A 25,587-nucleotide genomic window follows, 5' to 3' on the forward strand; every position below is an offset into this window, starting at 1 on the left:
CTTGAGCTGTGCAGTTCAAGAATTCGTATCAAAATATGGAAGAAAATATGAGAGGCGATTCTCTAGCCGTATTGCATTCCAGCCATCCCCCCTACTCCTAGCGCACGTGACTATGCATGCACGAACACCCGCACGCATGGACATATTCCTCAGCCCCTCCTTCCCCCACAATGCAGTGAGCGCGTTCAATTTCTCGCATGCCGTCTCCTCGGGGTCTGCGTATGACATTAGCCGCGCATTAGCGCGCGCGCGCGCGTGTGTGTATATTTATATATGCATGTCGCAGGTGTGCGTTAGGCCCTTTCTTCTTCCGCATACGTATTCCTCCCCTCTGCCCGCGGCGCGGGTGGAGGAATGGAGAGACAAAGAGTCGAGAGATGGCACTCCTTCGGCGAAGGAGAGACACACTCCAGATCCACGAAAGGTCAAATTCTCTCCCGTTTCTTATTCTATGGAGAAACATGGGGAGAGACGTTGGCTTCCATAAAAAATAATTAGGAGAAAAAAGAAGCGGTCCACTTCAGAGGATTCCCCGTGGTACCACTCCCACTTTCAATAGTCGCCGAGGAAAGCCACCTCGGGCGTCAGCGGCGACAGAATTGTCGGTTAGCTTCCATTATCATTCCACTATGTCCAACCAGGAAAATGCATCAACCACAAGCAATCCTTAAATAAGGTCAACACTTCACAACATGACAGCCTAAACCTCAGTTAGGACAAAACTATGTTCACCGCTAACAAAAGCAATGCATCGTTAGGGCGACTGTGACCTCAAATCCACCGTACTGTGCGAACCAGGTTCCGGAATCGGAATTACTACCTTGATCAAAAATTTCCCGGAATTTATTCAGAAAATTAAAAATACAAGTTTATTCATCTAAATCTATATTGTCCCCTTCAAAGTAATCCCCATCGACTGCAACACACTTATGCCAGCGCTTGATCCAATCCTCGAAACATTTTTTATATTCGGTTTTCGGTATGTCCATCAGTGCTTCCTGCGATTTTTCCATTACTTCCTCTCGGCTGCTAAAACGCGTTCCCCGTAATGGTTTTTTAACTCGATTGAACAGAAAGAAGTCACAGGGAGCCAAATCAGGTGAATTCGGTGGCTGTTGGATGGTATTTGTTGCATTTTTCGTCAAAAAATTACGAATAATGATAGCACTGTGCGACGGTGCGTTATCATGGTGCAAAATCCACGAGTTTTCTGCCCACATTTCTGGTCTCTTTCGGCGAATTGCTTCACGCAAACGTCTCATAACGCCCAAATAATATTCTTTGTTTACTGTCTGGCCTTCTGGCAAAAATTCATGATGCACTACACCGTTGTAATCCATGAAAACCGTCAGCATTGCCTTCTTTTTTGACTGAAAACGACGTGGTTTTTTTGGTCTCGGCTCATTTGGTGAACGCCATTCACTTGCCTGATGTCTGGATTGCGTGTCGTACTCATAAACCCACGTCTCGTCTCCAGTAATGATCCTTTTGATGAATGTGGGATCGGGTTCAGCCTCGCAAATCATGTCTTTTTGCGACGTCAACACGGTCTCTTTTTTGCATGAAATTGAGGTCTTTTGGCACCAACTTTGCTGCTACACGACGGAAACCCAAATCATTAACCACAATGTCTTGGGCGGATCCATAGGCCAATGTTCAAGTCCTCCGCTATTTCTCTGATGGTTAATTTGCGGTTATTGACCAACATTTCTTTTACTTTATCAATTTTTTCACCGACTTTCGATGTCGATGGTCTGCCACTGCGTTCATCATCTTCGATTGACTCACGACCACTTCTGAACCGCTCGTGCCACTGGTAAACAACCGTTTTTTTTAGAGAATCGTTGCCGAAACACTTTTCCAACATTTCCAACGTCCGTGCGCCACTAAATCCGTTTTTTACGGAAAATTTAATACAAGTTCGTTGTTGCAAATTTAAATCTATTTCTGCAATTGTAAAAAATCGCCAACACACACAGAGATAGATGTACTCTTGGCTACGTAACTTTTGCAAATGTCAAGTTATGACACTAAGATTTAAAGGGAATATCAACAACAGATGTACCAATGTAACAAAAAAAACAGAACTCAAATCGGAACGATGGGAGCGCCACACGGTGGTTATTCCGGGAACTTTTTGATCAAGGTAGTATATAGCAATTATTTCTCAGATTGTCACGACAGGAGGCATTCTCAACCAATATAGATGAGTAAATTCCCCCTCAATCCTCTCGGGATAGCAACCCGAGAATGATTGGTTTGTAGCAGCTCTCTAATCTATTACTCTATAACCTTCCTACCGGAAAAAACACTCCATATAAAGTAAATTCCTAAAACTCAACATCACCGATCCCACCTATCATCACTTCAAAATGCATTCCATGCCTCCGGTGGAACCTGCTTCCCAGGGAGAAGTAATAAAGAAACACTAACTTTCCACTGCTCTGATCTCTCTTCATCGGCTCCTTGCACCAACATCTCCGTCACCGAATTTACGCGAAAGAGTCATATTCGATTAGACGCTTAGACTTCGGAATGGGTCGATCGATTCGATGTTTTTAGCGCGTGCATCTACAATTCTCCCAGTGGCACGGCGAAGGGACTTCCATTTTTTTCAAATAATTATATTGACTGTTTTCATTAATTGTATTATGTTTGACGGTACAACGATACATTTCAAGACGACTGATTTTTACACTTTGGAAATAGTTGTAATGTAATGCGCATTAAGCGGATGACTACGTTAAAAGTTAGTACTATCGCGGCATCTCCCATAATTTCTTTGAATTTGTCAGAATTAAGTGTGAGAATGTCTCAGAAACACGTAAATGATCCCTCATTCTTGGGTATATTTGTAGTGTGAAGAGGGGCATTTGAAAAACGAGATTACTCTGAGGAGGAGGGATTGGTGTGCTCTTTCCGGGCGCTCATACAATCCTCTGCCTCGATCGGAGAATCGGATTGCCGCCTTGGAATACGACCCTCAAATCTACAGCGGTTTTTTCTCTTGGCCACCTAACGAACAAAGCCCAAATTACTTTCCACTAGGGGTTTCGGTAGGAGTAACGGAACGGGTCGGTTGTCAATTGTCGCCCAGTCCTATAGTTACTTTCATGTGAGGATACAATTTGCCCATATATATTCGCGCCGACGCGTTGCCTGCAAGACTGGACCTGTCGCGTGAACGGCGATCGTAGTCCTAACTCGAACGCCGGTGGGTCTGCCTGGCGGCACAGCCCGTGATGCACTCTACTGTTGTTGCTTGCTTCCGCCCGGTTCGAGGCGATTGTGATTTTTGGAGGGTATGTTACTCTGTTTCTGGTATACACAAATACTTACCTTGATTATATGTATATATAAATATTATATATATATATATATATATATATATATATATATATATATATATATATTATTTTTTCCCTCCGTCGACATCGGCAAGACTTTCGGGAAGTCAAAGAGATAGGAAAGAATTCGCACGTAATATGAAGCTAGGACTATTTATTCTTTCTACGTCGGCGTTGCACTTAAATGGTTTGCATATACGTTATCGAAGTCTTGCGTTCAATCCTCGTGCTTCAGTGTTTCCTAATCCACTAAAAATGCTGTTCATTCAACGTAACGGGTAGCTGTCCTCTTCGTTTAATCCCGAAATCGCTCCGTATCTGAGAAGTACAGCCATTCCGTAACTTGGACACGGAGGGATATTGCCAAGTTCGCATGTTACGGCCTCCACAGAGAAGCTTCGCAAACACTCATCAGTCTGAGACAAGAACATAGACGTACTGCAATGTTCCCCTTCTCCTTGGATTCCTGTCTGCAGCCCCTGGCAGTTCCAAGCGCCATGCTCCGAAGCCCTAACCTCCTCCTCTCCGCCCGGCCACTCCCCATTCCACTCTCCTCCTCATACGTGCCCAGGTCACGAAAGAACAACTCTGGCGGCGTCAATCGCCTCTTTCGATAAACTAGTCTTGGAATTTTTCACCTCGCTCATAATACGGTTTCCCGAAAAAATCCCCAAAGATTTCAATGAACTTAAGGTCAGCGTCGCGAGCGACGCCATAGTCGGCCTAGCGGGTTTTCTCAGTTAAAAGAAATTTTAATTCATTTAAAAATATTCCGATGAAAGCCTTGAAAATACCTTGAAGAAAAAAGTATTTATTTGAATAAAATACACTCAAGCATACCAACATCCTTTGTATCATCAGCAAGAATAAACCAAAATCATATATGAGAACATGGATTGTGAGGGAAGTATTCAAAGATCCAACCATAATTCACATTGATAAAAAAAAATAAATTTCCCTCGCCAATGAGTTCAGTATATTCATCCCATTGTGTTCCACGATGCTCGCATATCTCCATGGACACAATAGAAGAATAAACCGCCTTGTTTCAGGTTTGATGGTATTGAATTTGACATTATAATAATGAACAAATACACTAGTAGTAGCCCTTTTCCACTAGATATTTTTTAAAATCACGACCGGATTCGATGTACTCCATCATCTTTAGCTGAAAGTATTCAAATGAAGCTGAAGATGATGAAGTACATCGAAACAGGTCGTGTTAAAATAACATGAGGAAAATTGCCACTATTTGTTCATTACAATATATCAAGTTACAGGAACATATCAGAGATTGAAAACGGAGGAGGAAGAGAAGAAAGTTAGCGGGGTTAAGAAATTTTTTATTCATATTCTGTCGTTTTATTCGACAGGGTCGTCGTTTTAGGTTGGGATTAGAACTGCAGCAGTGAGTGGGTCCATCGAAAACCTGGCCTTAAGGACACGACTAATAAGTATCACTCACGAAAGGGTATTGGATCATGGGGAGCGATGGTCGTGACTCGATTCCGTTTCTGTTCATCACAGAACTTATCTAACAGCTTAGTTTATGAAAGTTCAAATTGTAAGGGTCATTTGCTTTTATTCTTGAAAAATGGGATAACATTTCCTCCAACAAGTTTTAGGAGTAATGATTTTCCATTGAGGTCATGACCTCCGTGACCCATTCACACTGAACTCCCCACCGTAGGCACATCCTGAGACAAGATGAATTCACTAGGGCAGTGGCAGTCACTTGGTGAGGCGACCGACTGCTGGAGAGGTCACCTCTACCAATTAGGAAATGATAAGGGTATAATTTAGTAGGGGTAGGATTTTCAGAGAATGGGAGAACTATTTTAGCATTGTTTCATCGATCAAAAATGGCTATTGATCTGTTTCTTCGCTATGTTATACTTGATGAGTCATTGATCAGACACTTGCCAGTGGTTGAAATTTAAACGTGAGCTGCCTTATGTACCAATTTATGTTACAACCCTTCGTAATTGCTTCCCTGGAGTCATGCAGATGCTCAAAATTTCCCAAATTATTCGATAATGACCTCTAATTCAAACTGCACCTAGGCTTAGGAGCTCTCTAAACTCTTAAAAATGCTTATAAAAATGATGCCATCATCTTTGTCCCTCATCCCTGAACCTTGGACCTTAATCTTCCGGCGCAAATCGAAGAATGCCGTGTACGTATAGCTCAGCGCGCGTCCTAAAGCGCAACAGGTGGAAGCGCGGCCATGCCGGTATGGACGGGATGGGGCCCGCGAGTTGGGTTCTGCCCGGAGGAGAATCTCGCGGGCAGGCCAAGGTCCCCCCAACCCACGCAGCGCAGCGGCCGTCTTCGGAACGACCATGCTATGCGATTGCTGCAACAACAATCACGTCGCTCCTTTAGATGACACTTGCAACTCGGTAGAAACGTTGATCCACAAAAAAACATCAGATGCAGCCAAAATCTAATGCGTGTGTGACACTATCGCATCGCTGCGATTGTCAACGATCTTAAGTATCATTTTCACTTTTAAGATCAAACGCAAATTCCAGGGATATTTACGGTGAAATTTATGATTTTCCGGATCCTCATTCGATAAAGGCTGACATTATGGCCTAGTGAGTGAGTGGGGTAGGGTTTCTGATCAGAGGGTTCTGGGTTCAAAAAACCCATATTAGTGTCTATCGAATGTCGCTCGATGTCGTACTTAATGTTAGTTGGCTAGTTGCATCCTCATACTATTTATAGTGCCGTAAGTAATAGTCTTAGTGATTGGTAAACTATTTCGTGTAGTCAAGGTTATTTTTCGTTTCGTTCTATTAATTTCGGATTAACAGTAGCTGATTAAGTGTGTTTAACTCCATTCTGTATTCATATTTCCTTATTTTTGCTACGTTTTTTATATTATATAGATTATATACATTTTTTTATTGGTTGTTCATATGTCTAGGAGTCTTGGGATTTCTTTTTAAATATAAAATAACCCATGTTTTTAAATCGTTTTAGCATAGGGCATGCTGAAAATCTGACATTATAAGTTTATATACACATTTATTGCAATTTGAGTTTACTCTTAAAATTGTAATGACATTAAACGGCCTCGCCTTAAGCAATATTTCGACCACTCGTTTTTCCTCACAAATACCTCCGTGCCTGCTCAAATACAGAATATAACGCTTGACTCATTTGAACATTTGAAATCGAATTTTGTGCTTCGAATTTCGAAATATGCGCTTCGAAATATGTAATCACTATCACCGCACGGTCCTCAATCGGCTTTACCATGTGGTGTCTGCTTACTGTATCCTCGATTCGTCGTCGGTCATTTTGAAAAATGAAGTCAGTGCCGCTTTCGGCGATTTGTGGGAAATTTTTAACATTAACTTCGTGGGAAATTAATTGAATGCATGGGGAAAGGAGCTGGCATTGGAATGAGTGTACTTCGGACGTGTTAGCGCCGCCTTTGGGCTTTTAAGTTCGGTGGCATGGCGAGATCTTTCAACGCGGATCGAAACAGCTTTCAGGTTGACTTCCATGATGAAATTTAGAAACAATTGGTGTGTAACTTGGATAAATGAAAAAGAAGGATAGGCGTAAGAATTATATTGAATGACGAGACCGAACAAAAATCTCTCGAGGTTCTGAGAATATTTTTAAACTTCCATTTGCTGTGCTCAGAGGAAATCGAAATTCATAAAACTAAATGTTAATTTGTAATCTGTAATCTTATGGATTTGCGAGCTGTGAAACTAGACAGAACGTTGCTACGGAAACTTGATGCGTTTGGGAAGAAATCAATATGCACTACTAATGCATATCAATGCCAGATTGCATATCGTAAATATACGCTGAAAAAGAGTTCTAAAACGTGTACATTTTGAATAATTCACTCATTAAAACTACCGAATGTATCTTCAACGAAAACAAATCAACGGATTGCATTTTTTTGTTAAACTGAGGAACACACCAAAAGTCACCAATCTCGCATTTGAGTCAGGGTGGCATTTTCCCCTTTTCGATGGAAAATTCGAATATATTGGGACTTAATAAACACCTTTCCACCAGAGGAAACGTGATAAAGCATGTTCGTCAACTTTTTCGGAAATTCGAAAATATTAAAATAATGCTTTTAATATTATAACCGAATGTTTCGTATTTAAAATAGTTTTGACTGAAGATACGGCCAACGACTGTAATAACCCATGCTGAACGTATATCTCTTTGGGGACAAATTAAAACTCAAATTCATTTTTATAAATTTACATTCTATCTGATAAACTTTCAATTGATCCTTTGGGAATCTCATCATAATTATTATGCATCGTCATTGGTTATGCTTTATGTACATAATTTTCACCCAAAATGCATTAATTGCGGCCGTCGCGGACACATTGATAAAGTTGTAACCTGTTCCTTGCTGTTTGCTAATACTGGCGATACACAAACAATGGTTAAGAGGGGCAAACACAGTCACTTGTGCTTGATTGTTGTTACTGAAACGGTCATTAAGGAATTGATTGTTGTTACTGAAACTACTGGTCGCTCAGGGCAGGATGGCTTCGGGAGAACGCGCCACGGCAACGCCAAATGCGTTTTCTTGGTCTTGATGGGGCAATCGAACTTTTGCGCGCATCTCGAGGTGAATGATGGCTGCTTACGTGTTGAGGGATACGCGCGCGTGAGGGAGGGACGGAGGAAGGAGGCATTCGGGCCGAGGATAGGCTCACGACTGTTCCATTCCCGTCATTCAAAGTGAACTGAGGGCATTCGTACTCGTGTCCCGACCACATTCTGCGGTTCCGTCCCGAGTAATGCCGCTAGCATTAAACTGCGCATGGGATTGAATTATATTTGGTGGACTTCACCCGAGCGAAAGTTTGCCAGAGCAAATTTGCTACGGCTAAGTTGGATATATATATCAGAGGCGCAATCATACATAGCGTGCGTGGCTGGCGTGGCAATCCACACGAAGCACGCGTGTACTGACCTGAAGCGTTTTCGAACCTTCGTCTCCGCGATCTGCAGGGACCATTTCCACGATGCGAGGATGTTATTCGGTATTCACGGGGAGACGGTGTCCGGTATCATGTTTCCAACCCGTCATTATCGCGAATGTTTCATTTTCACCAGAGCAGACCTATGAGATCATTTTTCAAGGCCTGGGGTGACGGGGCCCCAGGCGTTCGCATTCATGCACACACAGCGTGAAATTGAGAATTCACGCGACCAATAATACGTTTCAATATAGGGCATTGATTTGCGTCGGACAGTGACTCATAAAAGGTGATTCGGCCTATATATATATATATAACAAGCTTTGACAGCAACAAACAATATAAGAACACATAAAAAGATCACTCACATGTTATTTCTTGATCATTTCGATGGAGTTGAATTCCGTCGAAATGATCAAGAAATAACGTGTGAGTGATCTTTTTATGTGTTCTTATATTGTTTGTTGCTGTCAAAGCTTGTTATTCAACACTTCCGTGTTACTTCGACGAAATCATATATATATATATATATATATATATATATATATATATATATATATATATATATATATATATATATATGTATATATATATATGTATATATATATAATGGGACGGCACAATAGAACACAAATAGAATAGCAACATTTAAAAGGACACTCACACGGTAAATAGTTCGAGTTTTCGGCCCTCTCAGAGGCCTTCAAGTCCTTTTTCTCCCTGTTACTTGAAGAAGGTCTCTGAGAGGGCCGAAAGCTCGAACTATTTACCGCGTGAGTGTCCTTTTAAATGTTGCTATTCTATTTGTGTTCTATTGTGCCGCTCGTGTGAGTTTTTCCGTACAATCATTATATATATATATATATATATATATATATATATATGTATATATATATATATATATATATATATATATATATATATATAAATAGATAGATAGATGATGTAGAAGCACTCACGAGAGCAATATGCCATTTGAACGGCACAATAAAACACAAAATGAAATAGAAAACACGCATAAGGACACTCACATTTTAGATCGTTTGAGCTTTCCGCCTTCTCTGTTGCCTTTTTCAGGTCAGACTACATAAATACATAAATATATAATTCTGGGGATCGGGATGCTGCGGTGGCTAATCCCTTGCTTCTCACCCAGAGAGCCCGGGTGTGGCAGATATTTTCAGTGGTATCCTGATCCCCACTTGAGGTGAATCCCCACTTTCTAAAGGGTATTTTGAGTTAGTACGCCGTCCGTCGGATGGGACGTTAAGCTGCGCACCCTTTGGCGCTTTTCGTTTAGAGTAGGCTAATGCCGACGCCGGGTTTCTCTCCACCCTTCATCCTTTACTGTCCATCCCCTATGGCGCAAATGACCATAGGTGTCGGTCGCCTCCGCTAAAAACTATTTTCTACGGCATCATTCTTTTTTTACAATTACTTGCAAAAGTAGTGAAATATGATTTATCGTTGTTAAAATTTATAACAGTATAGATACAATTATCTTTAACAAATGATATTTATTGTTGAAATACAAATATTATTGAATGCATCGAATTGATGGCGCACGGTCAAACTTGACTTTCCGTTGCTAAGAAACCTTAATGCGATTGGGAAGAGAGAAATATTCATTCCTGATACAAGTAAAACCAAAAGTATTTCAAAATAATATTATTCACAAATTTTAGTTAAAAAAAAAGGGATCTTCTCTATGTTATCATGAAAATACAAAATAGACCTTTGCCACGTAATAATGAACAGTTCGCTTAAACTTTAAAATTAGGAACGCATTAAAAATTGCCAAACTTACGTATTTGAGTTTAGGCGCCATTTTACCCTTCACGAGAAGAAATTCGAAGACACTGCGACTTGTTGAACACTTAAGAACGTGGTTAAGTGGGAATACATAGGACCATATACTTTTTAGCAAAACGAAAATGTTGCATCATTCACTTCAATATTAGTTTTCTAAAAAAAAAACCTGGACAGTTATTTTTAAAATTTTGAATTTTTTTCCGGAATGCACATCTACAAAATACCCCGCCAGCTGCCGAAACGACGAGTGGCAGGGGGTGTTAGGTCACCAGACAATCTATTTCTACTCAACTACTCCCACACTCGCAGAGAGCACCCCGTGATCTACCGAAGGGGTGCGTGGAAGGGGGTGGGGAAATGTCACCAGCCACGCAACACACGGTGCACATTACAAAAAAAATATGTACACTACTCCACTGACTACTGAAAGAAGATAAGGAGTCTCTTTAATAAGGGCGTAATAACATGCAACGCAGTCGCTGATTACCAGGTGGCATTCTAATCAAGCAGGACAGCCAATTTACAAATGCATTAGATTTAAAAATAATATATTTAGTTACACGACACCCCACCACCCGGCAAGAGCGTGCGTTGGGGAAGATGTTAGGACGCTAGCCATGTATGTATTAAAAATAAATATACGTGCCAACACGAAGAACGCAACTAGTGCTCAAAACCTCAAAATAAATGGAAACTGCACGCAAGCATCACTTTTACGAGTTGTAGTCTTACTGATAGCATCGGACTCTATACAGAATGATGGGGTCATAGTTGACTATTTCAGATCCATGCCCCAAAATCAAATCAATGTATCGATGCTACTTTGGTCAAAATTTCAGAATATCATAGGGATTTTTCGACATGAGGAGGGCAGAATCACCTTGAACCCAGGCCAATGTTGTACACAATGGAAGCCTCCCATTTGAGACGTTGTGTGAAGGACAAGGAAGGAATGCCGCTGACATCAGCTGATTGAGAGATGAGCATCCTTGGCCTGATTGTGTTTCAAAATGACGAAATATTCAATCAAGTCTTCGTGAGTCCCCATGGGCGCAGATTAATATCAGCAGATGTGTTAATCCGCTGGCAATATTGGATACAAGAAGTACCTACCTGCCCCTAATAGGTATTTTAATGGCAATCGTAATTCTTTCTTTTATGTTCAACGTCTCGTCTCGGGTCGACGGTTTTTTACGAAATCGACACTCGGAATTTCAATCCGATCATCGGCGAAAACGAGGCTGGTTTCTATGGAGATAAAAGATACTTACATCATCCGAAGTATCGGCTTGTTTCACAGCGATAGCGAAAGAGGTTTTCCAGGTTTTCCAAGAATTTTGAGATTGACGCTCATCGATTCCATCTACTTTTTTTTAATATTGGTTTTTTTAAACCGGTCGTATACATGCTGACCGGTTTTCGGCGCATTTTCGTGAATCCATGCAATAAAGAACACGTCACATAACGGGTGATTGAATTAATGGGAAATGGCTTCGTGAAGGATTAAATAAATATGTTGAAAAAAATAAAAGAAGAGAATGCAAACGTGAAATGACGAAGGGACATAGGTTTAAAAAATAATAGTATTCTTTAAGAAAGTATTTCAGCTATCGAACTTTAATTGATTTGTTAAAATTTAGTAGATTTAGTTAAATGTTTATTTGGTTAAAATGCAACAAGAAGATAATTATTTTCGTATAACAAAAAACTAATTTATTAAGTGAATTAACCCATGTTTTGAATCGAGTATTCCTCCAGCATGCATAGAAATTTGGATGTTATTTAATAGATTTTTAATAAAAAATTTTCCCCTTTCCCTTCCTCTCACATATCCTATAACATTTCCACATGGTGTTTGCACCCCCTGCCATGCACCTCTTTGGTAGATCGCGGGGTATTTATGTCGATGTCGATTACCCCTAAGGCCATACCCTTTGAGGGCACAAGGTACTTTAAGCACGGTCCTAACATTCCTCTCTATCAATTCTTTTAACGGCCCGAGAAAATTTTTTAGTTTACTCGTATTCTTTTTTTTAATAAGAAATCCGACAAATTCGCACATTCCGTGCAGACACGTCCTTTTGAGTCATTCCACATTTGATTAGGCAAAGCAAAACACGGCTTTCAGCAGAGTTGGTCCCTCTCTCGGCGACTCCTCTCCTACTCCTCCGCTCTGGAACAACCTCTTCCGCACGTTGTCTCCCTGTCCATGCTCTTTTCTTCATCCCGGACCGCTGACGTGAATTAATTTCCCCTTAAGAAGGTCTCCTCCACCACATTCATCCCACGCTCCGGCACCACCAAGATCACGTGGTTAATATCAATTTGTCATCCTTGGTGGTGGAAGGTGAGGGCGTCTAGTTCGCTCCAGAGAATTAATTCAGCCATAAATGACGTCAATACCTCCGCTGTTGCGCCATCCCCAATGGAGATGGTGGCATTCCATTCTCATCGAAGTTCTAAATAGCAAAATACGGCCAACCTTGCGCGCGGCGCCATATTTGACGTACCTTCAGGTTGATTTATTAATCGGTTTGCATTATTTCACGCAGACTTTTTTATTTTGTAACGTTTTTTTTGATCGACGTAAAAGTTTAATCTTCCCAAATTTGGTATTTCTTTTGATTTAACGACGTGGTAATAGCAATAAACCAAAGGCCAACAATGGCGCCGCCTGCTTCGTTCACCGCACCTACTGGTAGGGCTTTGGTTCTTGCGAGAGCGAAGAGGCGACCTCTCGCGGAGGAAAATACCCGCTCCCCACCCTCCGTCACCCTTCGCGTCCCGAGAAAGGGGGTGGGAAGGCGGGAGTCACTCTCGCGGGCGCCACGGGCTCTGGACAGCGTGCCTCCGCGTCTGCGGCCATCGTCGCTCAACTGATTACCCTCCCGCGCGTCTCTCGTCGTCGTCCCTGCGTGTGACCCCCCGTATGCTGGGAGTCCTTGGAGCAACCCCCTCCCACCCTTCGCCTTCTCTGGCACGTGACTCCCGTGTTTGTTTTCTTACGGCTCTATTAGATGCACACGTACATGTTTACGATCATGCATTTCCCTTCCTGCGTGGGCGCCGTAAAAAAATAACAAGCCAAGTATTTAATTGCGAAAGGAAACTTAAACACTCGCATCAAGTAATTTCCTCCATTCTGGTGCTTTTGCCTTCTGCCTTCGTGATATTGCTGCGTTGATACTTAGATCCAATCCCGATCCCAAAGATTCCACATGTCTTTCGTGAGTCTCCTCGATCCCATTCGCTCGTTCGCCTTTCCCGGTGGTCCACCCTCTCCTCTCTCTCAACATTCACTCTTACGCGGTGCCCAGCAAGCCCCCCCTAGTTTGCGTGGCGGTGGGTGAGTCAAAACTTGGAAATCGATATCAAAATAAGGTTTAGATTAACTGTTGCTTACCAGTATATTTATAAAATCTTAAAAAAACAGAGATAATTTTAACTGGATAAATATCCTTACATCTCTTTCTCTTAAGTCGAACTGTCATTTTTCAATAGGTTTCAGTAGGATGTACTCCATCGGATTCGGTCTCGAGCATCTTATTTCAATTGCTTTTAACTTCTGCTGTCATTTTTTAGTCCATTCATCAAGCGTATCTATTCCTACTTCTTCCCCATTTCTCTTTACTTCAATGTTGCTGCTCTCCTCTGACTCTTCCTAGTAAACAATGTCGGCGGAGTACGAATGTTACAGCACGCATGTATTTCCCTTTTTTTTTCAAAAAAAGGGAAATACATGCGTGTAGTTTTATTCTTACCTCTACTATTCCCGTCATTACTTTCATCCAAGTCGACTTATCCGCTTCACCTTGAGCACTCTTCTCCACAATAATATTTGGGAACTTTTCAAATAGGTACTTTTCATCTTTCTTTATGACCATCCATGATTCGTTGCTCCAAGACGACAGGCTCCAAACGAAACATTCACCAAACCTCTTTCTCTGTTTTTTTTGGAATTCCACTTGCTTTCAAAAGCCCTTTCGCTTTTTGAAAAATAATGAAATGATGACACTCGTTCAATAGTTTTTACTTCTATGGACGTTGTCGTTGATCACTTCATTACCATTTACTCTCAACACTTTTCTTCTCTGGCACATTTTTCTTCACTCCGAATTCTTTCCTCACTCTTACGACACTCTCAATCGTATTCTGTACCACCTCTAGCATGAGCCACAGTACATGACGAAGTGTGTTGTACTTGTATCTCTTTTAGTGTAAAAATCTCCCCTTTGCGTGCGAGACAGGCAGTGCCTCACCAAACGTTCCCTCTCCGTCCCTCAAGTGCTGATCCGACTCCCGTTTGGTTTCTCCCTTCGTGACCAACTCAGCGTGACTTGTTTCTTTCATGCTTGTCCATTGCCATACAATTCACATTATCTCGCGAAACCGCTCATTTCCTCCGTCTGCTATTTCAACCCAAACACCTCGGGCAAACCACACACCGCATGCATTATTTGGTCAGCAGTCCTACCCCCGTCGTTCCCAATCGCCGGACGCGTTGGCTTGGGGTTGACGCCACTACGTATATCTGCTGCTACCGTACGCTTTAGTAATTCATTTTTTTATACACTCTGCGTGCTCTGAGCAATTTTCCTCCCGGTATCCGAAAGCCTTTTAATCCCTTCATTCATCCTTACATGTTTCGTAAACATTCTGCCTAGCCATACAAAATCGTCCACCTGTTCAGGCTGAAACTTTTTCATGGAAAAAGAGCAATTCCTTCCCGAACGCCTACTGCATCGGGAACACCAAAATGGAATGTGTAGACTCAATGAAATATCTAGGCGTTACCCTCGCACACGACCTCTCCTGGGTGAAACACATACGGGGAATGCGTGGACAAGCTGACATAAAATTAGGTTTTATTAGAAGAGTACTGGATAAATATGATGAAAAGGTCAAATAGAAATGTTATCTTTCATTGGTTAGGCCTTATTTAGAATATTCTGCCAGTAAATGGAATCCTCACGAAGTTGGATTGATTGCCGAATTGGATCGTGTGATTAGATCGCGTATTAGATCAGCTAGGCAGGGAGCTCACGGAGCGAAGGTTAAATTACAGATTAAATCTCTGGCATAAATTGAAAGGATGCCTCTGTAGCAGTGATGCTGAAAATGTATTATACACCCATCGTACTACGATAGGCGAGATCATACCAATAAAATTAGAAAGATTAAGTGCAGAAGAGAAATATTTAAGATTTCATTTTTTCTACGAACGATAAGGTCTCCGACCGCTCAAATTAATCGGACCGCCTGTGGAATCTCGTGCGGTCCCCTCGGAAACCTCAGTTCACCGCTGTCGACGGTACCGACGTCTAAAGAGGGCACCTGGGGCCCACAAGTTATGAAATCGTTCCAAATGATGATCGATCAGCTCAGGAAGAGTGCACTCATTCCATTCATTACTTAATGATAGTTAATTAAAAGATATCCACGAAATTAGGCCAATCCGTGTTCCCTGAAGCAATGGTCAAACGTTTACCTTCCCATGGGATGAATTTGCTGTCAAAGTTGCCGTTTCTACTCTACACCAGACATCGCCGAACATGTCCTTCCGCTTATAATAAGTCTATAACATTCCCCTAGCAACAGTCACATGCGATAAGAGTAAAAAATCAATTAAGTCGAGGTGGCCCTGTGATGAGTAAAATTTGCATTTTTTCTCATAGATCTTTATGTATTTTTTCTAAATCGGTTTTTACCAATCACACCATTTACATTGTCCATCTAAATTAATGACGATACATGTAAATTGCAATATCTTGCATATGGTATCGTTTCCTATCCCTCTATATCTTCTGAGGGGATCGAGATGTTGCGGTGGCTATCGTACTGGCTTCCCACCCAGAAGGCCCAGGTTCAAATCCCGGCGGTTTTGAATATTTTTCAGTGTTATCTCGATCCCTACTTGAGTTGCTTTGTGGAGGGCACTTTGTGTTGTTTTGTGAGTGAGTACGCCGTCCGTCGGATGGGACGTTAAGCTGTGGACCCCTTGGCGCCTTTCGTTAAGAGTAGGCTAATGCCGACGCCTGGTTTCTCTCCACCCTTCCTCCTTTCCTGTCCATCCCCTATGGCGCAAATGACCTCAGCTGTCGGTCGCCTCCGCTAAATATTACTACTACTACTCTATATCTTCTGAGAAAGTTATTTCTATCACCATTGATCATTAGGCTAACGTGCTGGTCCTTGCAAGCCGAGGAAAAATGTTATGAGAGTACTCTGTCCAAACAAATGCATAATCCGCGGAATGTGTTGCGAAAGCGTCAAGTGGGGTGGGGGACTATTGAAAGGTCAGAGGTGTGGAATTACTTCACAGTTCTCCTTTCGGTGGGAACTCGGGTGACATATTAGTGTTTCGGGAAGGTTTCAGGCAATAGGTAATTTGCCTTGCGAATCTCGCAACCCGTACTTAATCACTTCGGCGAGAATTACGGTTTCGTGGGAACTTCACGAGTCAAGTCAAAATGTGTTTATTCTCTCCTTTTCCACACACAGATCAAAGTAAGTTATGAATAGAACAACAAAAAACACCAATCACAGCAACATATCGAACACCGATAAGAGCAACAATGGAGATGACAACAAAAACACTGATAGCAATATTTACTAGATAACTGGAACAATAAAAACGACTGACAAGAACGCCCTGGTCTAGGAATTGTTCCTCTTTATAGATTGCTCGTGAAGAGTTTTCAATAGTCGGCGTCAGCGATTGTGGGATTTGAGGACACGACATGTCTTCGGGGGGAGTACACAGGTTTAGCATGGCCGATGCTTAAGTCAATCCCACGAAGCTTGTTACCCTGCTGAATTTAATAAATATGTGTGTGAATAACTGACAATATCCATTTAAATCCACGAACCAAGACAACAGCGGGGTTGAATTTAAATACACAGCAAGAGATATGATTGTGAACCGCAGACAACAAGATACCCTACGGCCTGAATATAGTACCGGCCCCTGGATTGACGCTTGTGATTGGAGAATATTATTAGCTACGAATCGATCAATAATCTCTACTTATACTTAAAGAGCTAATAAATAAATAAATACATATTTATATATACCCAAGCTATGTGATTTTTCGGGTACCAGATCTTCCTGGTAACCATAACTGGCACAGGGAAAGGAACTGGCCCTCTTACCCTGATGTGTGAATTTCTCACGCTGTATAGGGCTTAGTACTGGGTGAACTCTACCATCACCTACCAAACTGACCTTCGGGTTGATTACTGTGTTTATGGTTTATATATATATATATATATATATATATATATATATATATATATATATATATATATAATATAATTTCCAAATAACAATGCACTAAATAGTGCGGGCAAATAACCTCTGAAACTATCTTTTCTATATTATTCTGAGCCCCAGGAAGCACTCGAAGCAATGGAAGGGAATCCAGCTAGGCGTTTCTGTTTGGCCCTGAACGCACGCGGCGATAGTGACGTCATTTCCTAAATGTACATTACACTCTGGCAACTCAGCCACGAGTAGTCGACTTTTTTAAAAGGAGGAACCGAGTGTTTTTCCCGGTGAATTACGTCCTGTTCGTTCTCATTGGCTGCCGAAAAAACACCTGTGTGTTTTGAAGCTCCCCTTCCCCATCGAACGCAGGGAACGCGGCACCGATGCATGCGATGTAGCACCACCCATATTCAATCGACTCCCACGTAACGAAATCGATTCGCATCGACTGCGTCACACGGAGCGCGTCCGGAGACTCACGTGCGTGTCGTCATTCGGATACTCACAGAGCAGCGGATTGGGATGGGGTGACCCCAGAGGGCGGGGTCGGTGGTCCCGAAGGCATCCCCCGTGGTGTCCACCACCCTGGGCAGCATGTCGCGAGGGAAGTTGAATATGGTCAGCGCCCAGGAGGCCCAGTCCATCGTGAAGGGGTCGTAGAAGCCGGTGGCCGAGGCAGACGAGGGGTCGGTCACGTGGAGACGTCTGCCGGTCATCCGGTGTAGGAGCCACGTGTCCACGGTGCCGAAGAGCGCACCCTCGTCCTGCTGCAGACACAAACAGAAGAACAAATGAGGCGATGGTATGACGAGGAAATGTGGGTATTTTTTTGCATTAGGGAATCGATATGCTCGATACTCGACAATGACACGAAGTCTCTCCTTCACGGCTAATCCTAATGTCTCGGTGTACGTGTGGGAATTGGAAATGTCCGGAGCGGAGTCGTCGCTGCTTCGACAGGTTATGTTCGAGGAACGACATCATCGAGACCTTACTGAATGATCTCCAGGGAGAATGAGTAGGCTTGGGAGATATACATTTCGGATAGAAATGATAATTAACAATAGTGATTTCCACTATGGTATTTTTATTCACAAGACCCGGGTCTCAACACTTTCAGGGAAAATAACCCGAAGTGTTGAAACCTAAGTCGTGTGAATAAATTTCTATTGTGGATATCACGGTTGTTAATTATAATTTCTTCCCAATGTGGAAAGTTTCACAAAGTTGAGCTTAATACTATACTGTTCGCTTAGAAATACATTTGTTGCGCGCACAACAACACCGTGTATAGACAACAAATAAGAAACAATTTAGGCCAATTACAAGTGTAGCGTCGCGCACTCAATTGTCAGTAGTCTTTGGTGAATTTAGCGCCGTTATGGAAGTCGCCGCACTTAATATGGATGGCTTATCTCCGCTAAGTTGACGAAGCGTTCCATTGAACTGCCAGCAGGAGGCTGTCTAATAAACGTAATGTTGTCGAAGCAAAGGATCTCAAATCGTATAAATAAATCAACGTCCAATAAAGGTGATCTGCAACTTGAGATTTATTTATTATGTCAATGAAGATGCATGGTTCATTTGAAAGATAGGAATGGAAACAAATGGATCAAAATCCAGACAGGGAAGGAGAGTGCGATCAACAAATTCATATTGTTGAAAATCATTATCGCTTTGTTATTATTGTCATATTTCCCACAAATATGGCGCTTCAAATACGTACGATTTCCTAAGTTCCTAATTCGTGGTTGGATTCTTGAATATAAATTACATTAGTGCCAGTATTTATTGTGATTTTGCGTGCTCAAATTTGAACTCAATGTTGGATGTGGATGAATTTTTATGCTCTACACAGTACTGATTTGAACGATTTGATTTCAGCCCTCAAGGGTTATATCCTTTTCAAGCATGTCCGGGTACATGCTTTAAATGAAACATATTACTAACCGTGATTGCCGCCACCAAATGGTGGAAAATATTTCTTGAATAATCGACAATTTAACAGAGATGTTTACCCTTGAAAATGTAGGAATTGCGCCTCTTACAAAATTATTATAATGACATAACGACGACATTACTCCTAATATACTACGCAATATTGCCGGCATAAGTCACCTACATCATAATACAGGTGTTTTAGAGTTCAAACATGGCATTCCCGCGCTTTTTCGAGTTACACACAATGCTACAAACAAACACCAAGGTATCGCTTTCGAAATACCAGTGTAACTTTATGATAACACAACGTGTGATAATACAATTTTCAAATGTTTTAAACTTCAACGTAATTAGCGCTTTCTCACGAACACTTAGTTGTGATGTACAATATATGATAGTCAAAATAGCAGTGACCATTGCATTCACAAGAAGTGCCGATTTAACTAGGCATCGGAAATATGTATTAACCAGGATGGTATTGTAATAAGGAGCATTTATGTAGGCGGAGCAATATTAAATACAAAGCCTAAATTCATTCACTCATTGCCAATTATATTGTCTCTCTTAAGAGTAAGGTGTAACGAAGGGAACGCCTAAATTTACTACATAAGGAGATGAATTTATCATTAACTCGATCGACCAATTAAAATACAGGTGGAAGATCGCAGGGAGCATTAACCTTTGCCGACAAGTTAAGTGGTGATTGCGAGCCATCTTAAGGACGGACGGTGTACTTCCAACTTGGGGTGCACATTGTCACGAAACAGCAGCACCCGTTTCGTATCCGTGTATTCGGAGGGGTGTGGGGTTTGCGACGTGCAAACTCGAAACTTTGAGGTTGTGGGAGACTGGGAAAGGCGAAAGAAGCCAAGAGCAGGGAGCTGGGTATTGGGGGTGAACATATTCTCCCGCCGACGAAATCATTCGAACTAGAGCCCTCGACATTGGGATACATTACGAGTTTTTTAAATGCTATTTCCCTGCAAGTCACTGATAAGGTGTGTGGCAGGGGATGAACAAACACCAGATTAATTTTGACCCGAATATGAACCTACCCTGGTCGGACAATTTTCTTATGATCCTTTATCATTTGTGGAAAAAATGACAACTCAAATCCATCTGTTATACACTCGGATATATCTAACCGTAGCTCCTACAATAGTACGATGGGGTTAGTAATACATTTTCAACATCACTGCTACAGAGACGTCCTTCCAATCTATGCAACAGATTTAATCTATAATTTCACCTTCGCTCCGTGAGTGATTCCCAGCCTAGCTGCTCTAATATTTTGGATACGATACTAAGTTTATCATAACAATGGTTTACTAATCCAGCTCCTCTACGCTGCACGCGTTCCAATTCGGCAATTAAACCAACTTCGTGAGGATCCCATACTATACTAGCAGCATATTCTAAATGAGGTCTAAGCAGCGAGGCCATTTTTCTCTGACCTTTTCGTCATATTTTTTCAATACTCTTCCAATAAATTCATCCTAATTTTTGTTTGCTTGTCCACACATTCCCCGTATATGTTCCACCTAAAAGAGATCGTAACTGAGGGTCGTACCTTCCGCTCAAGACTGAAGGCACCATAAACTAATGTGGACTGGGAAAAAAATATTAGAGAATCAATCCACCATCCGGCCGGCGCTTCTCTTTTTTAACCAAATCTACGTGCTAAAACGAGTCTTCCTCCTTCCACTTTCTGCGGAAGACAAGATGTAAATAATCCCAAACAAAGGACTTTGTCGCCTGCATGCAGACGACAATGCTGACCATATTTAAATCGCAAGGGACTTTTCGCCTCATTTGTTTGTTTTCCTTCCGGGAAAAGAAAACCCAGAACCAGTGAGTAATTGCTTCGTTTATTTTCTAAAAACTAATCTCGAGTTTAAGGCTGATTTACGGTTTTTTTACGACTCATTAAGGCTGATTTACGGCTTTTAAGGTGAAGTGCTTACGTTAGTACCGAATTCACGATATTAAAAATCGTATAGTTTAAAAAAACGGAATTGTATTAAAAAAATGAGTCTATTTTCGGTACAGAATACAGAAATATTCCTTAGCACGATCCATTTTTCTCTCCAATTTTTACATCCAACCGCCAATCACAGATGAGCACGAAACTGCCAATTGTTGGGATGCTGGTCCCTTGGCCCCGTCTTCTCGTCAAGTCCTCGGGGTCCATTAATCCTCCGTTTTGGCTAACTTATTCTAAAGAGTTAACTAACTGAAAAGCCCTCTAAATGGTACATAATACGATGATTTCCCATTGCCTTCCAAATCGCAGTGCTACAGCCGATAATGCAAATATTTCATCTTTAAAATTAACTGATTCAGATCTGACGGCGTGGAAATGATGGATGCCGCTCAATAAAATGCCAAATTTGTAGTTTTGACGAGATTGATAAAGGTTACGGTAGAGAGCATATTACGTTCCTATGACTGCACCACACGGTGGCAAAACAAGCAATTCCGTTACCTTAATTAAAATTTGTTGAAGTTGCAAGTGTTCTGAAAGCTACTTCAGCTGTAAGGGGATAATGTATATTTACCGACCCCCTTAGATATCCACCTGCAGACACGTCCTCGCCACGCGGTGGCGTGGACTCGTCTTTTAGAATGGAAGTCAGAGGTAAACATCTCAGGTATGGGTAGGGAGGAGAATGAGGGGGGGCATAAAGTGGACAGGGAGGGAGAGGAATTGAAATGAATTTTAAAGACCGTGGCGATAAGGAGAGGAGAGGCAGGTGGGTGTGAGGGGGGAATCGCCTGTTTAAGGAAGTATCCAATGTTGGTTGATATTAAATGAAATAGGTTTTAATTAACATATAAACTTAGTCTTGACGAAATCGGACATGCCAATATCATTTGCAATGGAATTTATGCATACTTTCCGATTGCAGCCAGTAATTGAGCGTCTCTCTTCTCTTACTAGAGCCAATAGGATAACTATCCACCTATTTCTCGGTGTATTGCTGAGAACCTACTCTGGCGAAATGGAATAGTGTTACATTATATTGTATCTAGGATAGTGCCTATTGCGTCACTTAGTGAAAATAGCAAACTCCCAGTCTAGTAATAGGATATGTTCGCACCAAATCATGAAAATCTGAATTTAAAAAAATTATAATTGCGCTGTTTACAGGCCACCGGACGACAAAGATAATTTGGAGCATATAAAGTTTTCAAACGGGGGGGGGTTAAAGATAAAGCTATCAGCGAATCGCTATTGAATTCTTTTACGCTGAACTCATTGAATCAACTTGTCACTTCACCAACTAGGGATGATAATATTCTTGATTTCTTAGCAACGAATATTCCGGAAGAAGACTTAACTATGGAAACTATATAAGGAATTAGTGACCACAGTGCCATAACAATGTTTTAAAAATCTAGCTCCTCTACAGCGCAAGCGATCCAATTCGGCAATGAATACAACTTCATGAAGATCTAATATACTAACAGCATTGTCTAAATGAGGCTTAACCAGCAAAAGATAACATTTCTCTTTGACCTTTTCATCACATTGGCCCATTTACTCTCCCCATAAATCCTATTTTTTTTGTTCTCTTATCCACATATTTCGCGTATGTGTTTCTTCACCCAGTAGAGATTGTAAGTTAGGGTAACGCTTAAGTATTTGATTGAGTCTACATATTCCATTTCGGTGTCCCCGATGCAGTAGGCATTTGGGAGGGAATTGCTCTTTTGCCATAAAGTAAATCACTACGCACTTGTTTGAGTTTAATTCTGATTACCATTTGCCGTGCCAGCTTTGTAAAGCATTAAGGTCGTCTGATAAACCTGCTGCGTCCTCAGGATCACGGATGTCACGGTAAACCACTGCATCGTCGGCAAATAAACGTTACTTACTTGTCATTACGGAGTCAATGTCGTTTACGTAAGGTAGAAATCGGAAGGATGTATCTTCAGCATTGATTTTGAAAATTTGCGCCTGTATATAATTAGCACCATCGTACTATGTAGGTCGATATCATTTGAATTGAATTAGCGAGATTAAGTTTGGAAAAGATTTAAGACGTCATTTGTTCCACGATCGATTAGGAATCAGAATCAAATAACGTTTCCCCACCGCATTAGGGGAGAAAAGAATTTTGTGTCCAAAGTAGTCTGATACGTAATCACCCCATGCCACACACCCTAGTGATGGCTTGCCGGGCACCATGTACGAATGAATGGGCTACGATCGCTCGTAATTGAATAAATTGAAAATACGCTCTCTCCCGTGATTGGACAACTCACCAAATTCCGACTTCAAAGACACGGGACAACCCTCGCGTTCGTACGTGGACGTGGCGAGAGGCGCAAGATGTGAAGGGCGTGTCCACGCATTACGTTCGACTCCAAATCAAGTTACGTTTCTCGAGACGAGTTCTTAACGACGGCGTCCTTCTGTGCGAGGCGGTATTAAGAGGCGAGCGCTCTTTCGGTGACGACCGGGCTCGTCTCCAGACATTTCGAACGATTTCCAATTGGAAAAGGGAACGATTTTTTCGCTTCGCCAGACATGCTGAGTTTCGTGGGGAAATCCGAATTATGAGAGGGGAGTTGTCCTCAAGGGAGGGGGTGAGGCGTATTTAATATAATAGGGGAGTGGGGGGAAGGAGAGGGGTTTTTATTAATTCTGCCCTTTTCCGCCCGTCTCCCCCTCCAAACCTCCCTATACGACACTCCCCCCCCTCTCTCTCTCTCTTCCGGTAGTCAAAGAGGGAGGGGGGCAGATAGACGGCGTCTGTTATCCATATAATTAAACCGGGTGAGTCAGTCAACCACGGCACATAAAATGTGTTTCCAGATCAAACGTAAGATATCAGGAGTTCCTTTCTCGCGGTAGAGTTAAAGCCAAGAATTGAAAGAAGTGTGCAATCAGAGAAGATATAGCCTACACTCGGAGGAAGTCGTTGGATAAGATTAATGTACTTACTTTCGCGAAACTCCATAATATCTGTATTTCAAGCAATTATTTAAGAAGGGAAACACATGTAAATTTGAAATTCTCCGGGCCAATTTTTTAAATTTATTTATCGCAAGAATTTTCGGGCGCCATATCCATAATTGTGTAAATGAAAGTTGTTCAATGTCCTCATCCCTGAGTTCTAAGCCTCTGTTTTATCATGTAATGTTTTGGACTACAAGGGTAGGAGAATCAACTCGCGTGTTTAACAACAAACATTTCAAACTTGAGATGTTGATTATTTATGCGTTTTCAATTAGCAAATTCTACAAGTATACCAACTAATAGCTGTAGATTATTCTCCTATTCCTCCATTATTATTTATGTTTTTTATATTAGTCTCTTATTCCTCCATTCTACTCCAACATTTATTAATTCTTTCCAATTCCCTCTATCAAACGCCTTTTCGAAATCTATGAAACAAACAAATACATCTTGAATGTATTCTATGATCCTCTCCATTAGTGACCTAATACCTGCTTTGGTATCGTGCATTTCCTCTTAACATCCTAGGACCAAATTGATTATCCTACAAGTAATTACTTGCCCTGATCTCTATTATCTTGTTGATAATTCTGAGTGTCACTTCTTATATATATATTATATATTATAAAACTCAAACTTATTGCTCTTTAGTCCTCATTTATGACTGCGTTTCCCTAATTTTGGGGTGGGCAATGACACACATTTAACGCAATCTTTCGACCAATTTCCTCCCTCGGAAACCTATCCTTCCTATTTTTCCTATAATTTTAAGTTGTGCAAACCCTGCCACACATCCTGGCGGTGGCTTGCAGGGTTTATATAAATAAATTAAAGTAGTTCCACAGGAATGGTATCTATATCCACGGACTTGAATTAGCTTCCATTAACGTCCTTTTCGTCTCAGATCAAGTATTCCAGGATCTAAGCCATCCCAAAATAATGCCATTCTCTCTTTTTCTTTCTAAGTCCCGTTCTTTTGCCCGAATGTTTGACTGCTTCAATATGGCATTTATTTCCTTTTTCTTCCTTCTTCCTCGTCATATACTCTGGGATTTATGACTTTCTTGCTCTATTCCAATCAACTATTCTTATAGTTTCGTTTGTGGACTTTGATTTCTCTTTTTTGATAAGTAAAAATGTACTCTCTACACTGCGAGTAAATCTCGCAAAATTATTCTCATTAAAAAAGAATTTAGAAGTGTAGGTGACACCTTAACCAGACACTCCTAAATGTTGGACGTTTCACCAATTTTTATTCTCAAGGATTTAAGACCCTAA

The 25,587-nt window shown here is 41.5% G+C and overlaps 1 protein-coding gene across 2 annotated transcripts in view; it reads right to left on the bottom strand.

Annotated features, from left to right (window-relative positions):
- Positions 1-25,587, bottom strand: part of LOC139699656 (glycerol kinase 5) — a 251,509-nt gene that overhangs the window by 82,739 nt on the left and 143,183 nt on the right. The window contains exon 5 of one of the 2 annotated variants that reach the window (XM_071598200.1): positions 17,909-18,166. In XM_071598200.1, the coding sequence (XP_071454301.1) occupies positions 17,909-18,166 (258 nt within the window). Of the gene's footprint in view, positions 1-17,908; positions 18,170-25,587 lie in introns of both variants that reach the window. The other variant, XM_071598199.1, reaches the window with a different exon arrangement.

The sequence above is a fragment of the Hetaerina americana genome, unplaced genomic scaffold, assembly GCF_022747635.1.
Source record: "Hetaerina americana unplaced genomic scaffold, ioHetAmer1.1.p SCAF_10, whole genome shotgun sequence".
In the NCBI taxonomy this organism is placed as follows: Eukaryota; Metazoa; Arthropoda; class Insecta; order Odonata; family Calopterygidae; genus Hetaerina; species Hetaerina americana.